General features: G+C 36.8%; 1 protein-coding gene across 1 annotated transcript in view; it reads right to left on the bottom strand.

The window, feature by feature from the left end:
• Positions 1-216: 216 nt before the first annotated feature.
• Positions 217-7,234, bottom strand: part of RXYLT1 (ribitol xylosyltransferase 1) — a 22,133-nt gene continuing 15,115 nt past the window's right edge. Inside the window, exons 5-6 of the mRNA XM_042470034.1 lie at positions 6,908-7,078; positions 217-5,090 (exon numbers count right to left, since the gene is read on the bottom strand). Of these exons, the coding sequence (XP_042325968.1) occupies positions 4,670-5,090; positions 6,908-7,078 (592 nt within the window). The 3' untranslated portion in view covers positions 217-4,669. The remainder of the gene's footprint in view (positions 5,091-6,907; positions 7,079-7,234) is intronic.

Below are 7,234 nucleotides of genomic sequence, written 5' to 3' on the forward strand. Positions count from 1 at the left end.
TGATGCGAGCAACATCTAAAGCTTTTCCTCTTCCGACCCTGTCTCCTCCTCCATATTTATACCCTACCTTTCCTTAAAATTGGGATTCAAGGTGGCTACACAATCAACATAACCAATAATCAGAAATGCTGGGAAATAAAGTTGGGGAAATGTTGTGGAGGGGGACACAAGGGGGATAAAGGTTTTCCTGTGGAGAAAACGTGTATGAAGCTGTACTGCTATACAAAATACTTTTTTATTTATTCAGCTGCCATGTTACAGGTGGGAAATGCTTCTTCACAAGCTGTAAAATTGTAAAGGACTATACATTCATTGGCAATAGTTATACATGAGTTTTTTTAAAATTAACAAACCATCAATATGGAATGTATTCATTTAATCTTTAGAATATTTCTTCACAAGATGAAGTTTAGCATTTGGAGTAGAGAACTCCTACTCTGAGTAATGTTAATTGTTGGACTAGGATTTATGAGATTCAAGTTCAAATCCCTAGTCGGCTATGAAGCTCATTGGGTAACCTTGGCCCAGCTACCCACCTGGAACTGTAGGTGAGGAAAACCATGGCTGCAACCCTGTTGATTACTCCCAATTGTTTAATGGTGAGCCAACACATAGGTAAATTCCATTGATTCAATGGCACTACTCTAATTGGGAATAATTGGGACTGAGGATTGTGTGTGCCACCCTGACAAAATATAAATGAGCTAAATAAATAAGAAACAACTAAATGCTTCTGTTATGGATTCAATTTTTTCCAACAGTTTAAACAGCTGACAGGCCCAAATTCAGCATGTCATCCTTCTCTCAATGTGTACATGTAAGAATGGGTAAAAGCTTTATTTGACACATCTGTGCCATATAATCAGAAAAGCATTTAAAGCCTGTCAGGACAAAAATTCCTGTAACTATATTAGTGGGTTTAGGAAACTAGGCCAGACAATCATTGGAAATGTAGGAAGCTGTCTTGATATGACAAAAACAAATGATATTCTGGAGTTTATAAGTGTAACATGGATTAGAAAAATCAGTGCATAGAAATTAATTAGTATGCTAATAAAATACAGTATTATAATTAATACACTATTGCTAGTTAAATACCTTCAAGGTTGCAATCTCAGACACATACCCACTAATATGTTCCACTGAACTCAGTTGTGGTTTACTTCTGAAGACACAAGACACTGATTTGCACCACTTCCATTCATCATAGAAGTGCCCAAACTTATTGAAATAAAGTAATGGAAAAATGCTCTACTGCATTGTTTCTGGTAAGAGAAAAACACAGACCTGGCCTAAGAAAATACTCATGTATTTCTCATACCCAAGATTCTCTTTACGTAATATTTTTCTTCCAGTGTTTTTCTTCCTTAAAGATAATGTTGTGATATTCAGCCAACTATGTTGGTACATAAACTTGCATTTTGACAATGGCTAGTCTGCAAGCTAACTTCATTTTACAAGACAGCCCACAGGACCTTCAGAAAACTCCTGCTTCTATGACTTGGAGTGATATTGCACATGTCAGTTGGACTGTGAATCTGCATTGGATGTTATGGATCATAAGACTGTTGCAAGACTCTGGCCATAGGCAGCTGGCAGCTTCTAAATCAGTGACATGGTGAATATAGTCTGGAATTCAGTCAAGACATTAAAGGAGTTAGGCCAAAGTTCTGATCCTTCTCTCTGAGACTAAAGCCCAGAGTGAATTCTCCATTCCATTGACATGAGAGACAGAAACTGCTACAGGTACTGCACTCCCTCTTCTTTATCCTCCTCCTCCCCTTCCCAATCTTTCCCCCCAAAATTGAAACTCATGCAGATTACAATTTGAAATAAGTACAATACAGCTAAAAACATCCAAAAGCTGAACGTTAAAGTAGCATTAAACTATTCACAGTATCAAAACAATTACAAAGACAAAAAGCAATTAACAACAGTTTAATTTAAACAACACAGCACCCTCTTAAAAGCCAAGTATTTCTGTTTTAAAAGCCTCCCAGAATAAAAGGTCTTTGCCTGCAGTTTTGGAGTTGTGAAAAACAATTGTGTGGAGGGACAAATAGGAAGGACAGGAAGCTTGACTGTCCTATAAGGAAGCCCACAAACCTTCCAGCTGCTGTCTAGAAATGTCAGAAAATGTTGCACTGGAAATTTTCAAGCTAGACAACTGCAGTGAATTGCAAATGAGGCTGCCTTTAAGGTAGCTTCCACATGCTGTCAGGAAAGGACACACAAATTTCACTCTAGATTTGTATATGGTAAATTAAATGTATGTGCACACGTTTAGATACTTTAACAGAAGTATAACAGAATTCACCATATGGCAGACTGTGACCATTCCCCATCAACTGGCACCCACTCAGCTAGATATCCACGTACTAGGTGTATGTATTATATCATGGCCTAAGGATACAGTGGGCTATAAAATGTAACATATGTAACATATAATATATAAAGCAATGCTATAGATTTGGGTGCATTTGAAACTCAAAATTTCCCGTAGAACAGTATTTTAATGTTATGACTGTGAACATGTTCTCAATCATGTAAGAGTTTTATGAGGCTGACAGACATACATATAGGGTCATATCTTAAATAGTTAATCTTCACAGGCAATCAACAATAATTTAAAAATACATCATATCTGATTCTCTGTTGAATAAATAAGAAAAAGCAGACAAATCTTAACATTTTACAGTACAGTCCTACCCCATCAAGAAAGTTATGGGCCATCTAAACTGGCATTAGAGTCTATATCAGCTGAAACTGTGCTGAATCCAAGCCTCTATCAGTCCAGGAAATTCACCAATTACTTAGGAATACTCTAAAGGCATCAGATCCTGTCTGATCTTGGAAGCTAAGCATTGTCAGCCTGGTTAGTTCTTGGATGGGAGACTGCTGATAATACCAGGTGCTGTAGGCTATATTTCAAAGGAAGGAACTAACAAAACCACCTCTGAGTATTCCTTTTCTAAGAAAACCTTATTAAATGTAGAGGTCAACAGGCGACTTGAAGGCAGGCAGGCACACACCCACACCAGCCTCACTTGTGCTGGCACAGTGGTTGTATCCCTGAGCTTGACTGGGCTTGATGTGACATAAGTTGGCTTTCTGTTGGCTGATCTCAACTAGCAGCACAGTTGTGTCAGCAGTCATCTGCCAGACTATCTCTTGAGATTAGCCAGCAGAAAGAGACTAGGTAGTCCATAGCCAATTTGGCTGATGCTAGAATCTTCTGTCTTTTTTAAAAAAACCCTGCTTGTCAACTTTTTTAGTTATGACTGCACTGTTAACTTGTTGTTGCTGTGTGCCTTCAAGTTGTTTCCGACTGCAGGTGATCCTAAAGTGAGCCCATCACAGGGTTTTCTTGACAAGATTTGTTCAGAGACATGTTTGTCATTGCCTTCCCCAAAGGCTGAGACCCCAATGGGTTTCATGGCCGAACTGGGAATTGAACCCTTGTCTCCAGAATCATAATCCACTAGCCACACTGGCTCTCCTGCACTCTACTACACTGTAAAAACATTGAGCGAAACCATTTACATATATGATTGACTGCAATCAAATGAACTTGTTTACATAATGGCTTTGAGAACATTTATTTGAAAATAAAGTAAATTGATTTCTCCAATTTTTTCACAGTAAAATAAAATAATAATAATAAAAACAATTGATATGAGAGGCAGTAGGCAGGAGAATCAGTTAAAATACCATTCTGCTACTGTAACAGCATCCCTGCATTCCTCCCAAAATTTAATGTTTCTCATAAAGGAGGTAAAAATCTTTTGGATTAACCAGAAGTCCTCTGCTGCTAAAGAGAACAGACAGAAATGTCCTGCTCAGCAAGTGCAGAGCTTTGAAGTAACAAATAACAAACTAGTTACTTACAGTCCTAATAACTACAGTATAATCCTAAATTATATCAATGTTGATATAATGTAACTTCTTTTGTAGTGTAACTTTAAATTTTAGTTGCTTTTATAATTACAAGGTCTCTATAGTTTTCATTAAAGAGTTATAATCTCAATAAATCATAGAGGAGGAATATGATGTGATTCAAGGACTGGCTTGTGTTTTCCAGCACTTGGAAATAATTTATTACAGTAATGCTCATTGCCTGTAATAAATCACTTTTCCCAGACAACAGGGAGCAAAATTGTTGGCTTGGCAAAAAAATACAACAGTGTTGTTCTTTTTAACCCTCTTCTACTCTGCTCATTCTATTCATTCAAGGAAGGATGAGGAGAGTGTCGGTGCTTACCTACTGAAGTAGCCCAGGGGTGGGTTTTGGCCTTTTCTAATTTTATTCCGAACAAGGATACTATGACAACATGCAAGCAGCATTCAGATGGAGCACATCTTTGTACTAGATTACACTGGAGGAAGCAAAAGGAAGCAAAATCAAATGGGACTAGCTCCAGGCAAGTGTGTGTAGGACTGCAGCCTAAAAATGGATTTCAAAAGGAGTAGGGGACGAGAAGCAAACTAGTCCTCATCCAGTGTCACCCTTTTAGAGACAGGCATTCATTTTTTTCCTATATGTACAGAACAGAATAATATAAAATGCAGCTTTGACTTCCAAGAACCACTTTTAAACATTTACATTAAATATCATTGAAAGTTCACAAAAAATTACACTTTACTCATTTTGGTGTATGAAAAGTAATAATTAGCTTCCTCTGTCCTTATGTAAAAATGATTTTTGCAATGTACTGATAAATTTTTGTTTCATTTGTACTTTGAACTGCCGATACCACTCCATAAGTTTTTTCCTCCTTTGAATTTTCTGTTGTAGAGTCATATTTTGTTCTTTTTCTAAAATAGCAGGAAGTTCTTTCCAGTTTCTAATAAAGATAAAGGGAGCTCCCATGGTCTTCAGTAACTGCAATGGAGCACTGTGATACACAGAAGAATTTCCACAACTACCTGGTGTCATTACATCTTCTACTACAGGAACAGAACCAAATGAACAAGCCTCATAAATTCTATAGCATTCTGTGTTTACTCCCACTGGGCATAGTGTGAGATCACTTTGCAGTAATGCATCTTGATAATTTCGAAGACTCTCATTAGTTTCTTGAGGCCACCACCTAGGAAAGGAGAAAGGAGACTGAACAAAATAAAGGTGAAGTGAAATGAAACGACACACTTTTAGGATAACCATCAAGTGTACCAGCAGAAGCAGAAACATCTAATAAGTGCTGCATATTTCAAACCATTTCAAATATTTATGTACAAGAATACTTACAATCCAAAGAAATTCAATTCAAATTGAGCACATTATGCAGATAATAAATCAAGATAATTTGTTTCCCTTTTGTCTTTTGAGTTGCCATTTGTTTATTTTTGTGCTAAATTCAAGGTTTTCTACAACATCCACCCTTTTGAACACTTTTGTAAAAAAAGTTTCTTTAATTACTCGTTATTCTGGAGTATAGTATAGTATCATAATTATTATTACAATTAGATATTTTCATAAAGATTGCTCTGCCATTCACCCCATTGAAAACAGTGCGGCTTACTTCTTCTCTGGGAGAAAACCTTACTGAAAACAGTTGAACTTACTTCTGAGTAATACACAGAAATCCACGATATTATTTTTGAGTAATACATAGTGCTGCACAGTAGGTATGACTCAACATTATTAAAATGGCAAAACTGCACTTGACACATAGGATTTTAAACTTAAGTGACTTGCTAAGAAAATACTTTTTTATGGAAAACAGCAGCTGCCAAAACATCTTCTGTAGTTCCATAATGCCCCCACTCTAATGGCATACATTTGTATTACATGGAATCATTAAGCTCTCTCTGACCTGGATTATCAAGTAATTTCTAACATATCTAATACTTACTCCAGAATGGCATTTTGTGTTTTACTGAGAGTGCATTTTGTTTTTTGTTTTTTACAAAAGACAATTCAAGCACACAGGTAATCAGGGAAAGAAGCCAAGTTATTTCCTGAAGCGAGGAAGCAGACAGGCAGAAATAACACCCTGTGGAGTTTTCTAAAAGGGAATTAAAGAAGCAGCCAAAAATCCTTTTCACAAAGTCACCATCTAATTTCATCAAAAGGGCTTAGGAAAACTGATGAGAAAGACTGATTCAGGTCGCGTGAAGAAAAACTATATTACAGTGCTCAGTTAGATCTGGACCAGTTCCCAAAGCTAAATAGGTAATTGTCATGGAATGTACTGTAGTATAAAATCAGACATGAGTGAAATACATCAGTGTATATTGTGTGTGTGTGTGTGTGTGTATAAGATAAAACCTCTGCCGTGAGAAGATATAGAACTATTTAAAAAAATAAAATGTGCTGTTGGCGCCAATCTTGGAGATGTTGGGATAGTTTCTAAGTATGTGTACTAAACTGGTGTTGAAATTGAAAACAATGACTGTTTCTGTTCATATACACACATGAATCATGTACTTACAGCATTTTTAGAAAACAGCAGGTGCCTAAATCTAGTTGCTAGTGCCAAATAAAGTAGAGCCAGTTGGGAGTGCTTTAGTTGTGTATTCCTTCATAGCTTGGGGTTGCACAGATGTTTTTTGCAGTCCCTTCTGATTCTATGATTACATTGACTTTTGAATAGTGAGTCAACACCCACTGATTCTATAGGCCTTCTCTAGTTGGGACTAGCAACTGGACTCAGGACAGGGATGGGCAAAACATACTCTTCAAATTGTAAACTCGAAACTACAACAGTGCAGATATGGCTAGTATCATCAGTGGTGTGGGATACTGGGAATTGATGTTCAGCAATATTTGTAGGGTTAGACTTTGCCCTCTCCTGATAACATAAAATAATTCTATTCACAACAATATTATTAAAGTGCCGACACATACAGTAAAAGACAAACGCTAATATTTTAAACTTTTAAATTTTTGTTGTGAGAGACTTACTCTTCTCTGGCTGAAATCCAACAGAGCTTATCAAGTCCATTTTGCTTCATAACTTCCATTAGGCTCTCACGTGTTGAATTCTTATAAACAGTTCCTAGGAAATTACACTGGTACAATCTTGGTGTTTGTAGCATTGACCAGTTCGGTTCAACTACAGGAAAATTTCTGTAGCTGTAATTAAACAAACAACCAGCATAAACACACTTATAATAAGTTGCATTTCATCATACAACTATACACTTGCCTTCTCCGATCTGGTACCCTCCAGTCTACAACACACTTATAATAAGTTGCATTTCATCATACAACTATACACTTGCCTTCTCC

This window comes from Sceloporus undulatus, chromosome 5 (assembly GCF_019175285.1).
Source record: "Sceloporus undulatus isolate JIND9_A2432 ecotype Alabama chromosome 5, SceUnd_v1.1, whole genome shotgun sequence".
NCBI classification, from domain to species: domain Eukaryota; kingdom Metazoa; phylum Chordata; class Lepidosauria; order Squamata; family Phrynosomatidae; genus Sceloporus; species Sceloporus undulatus.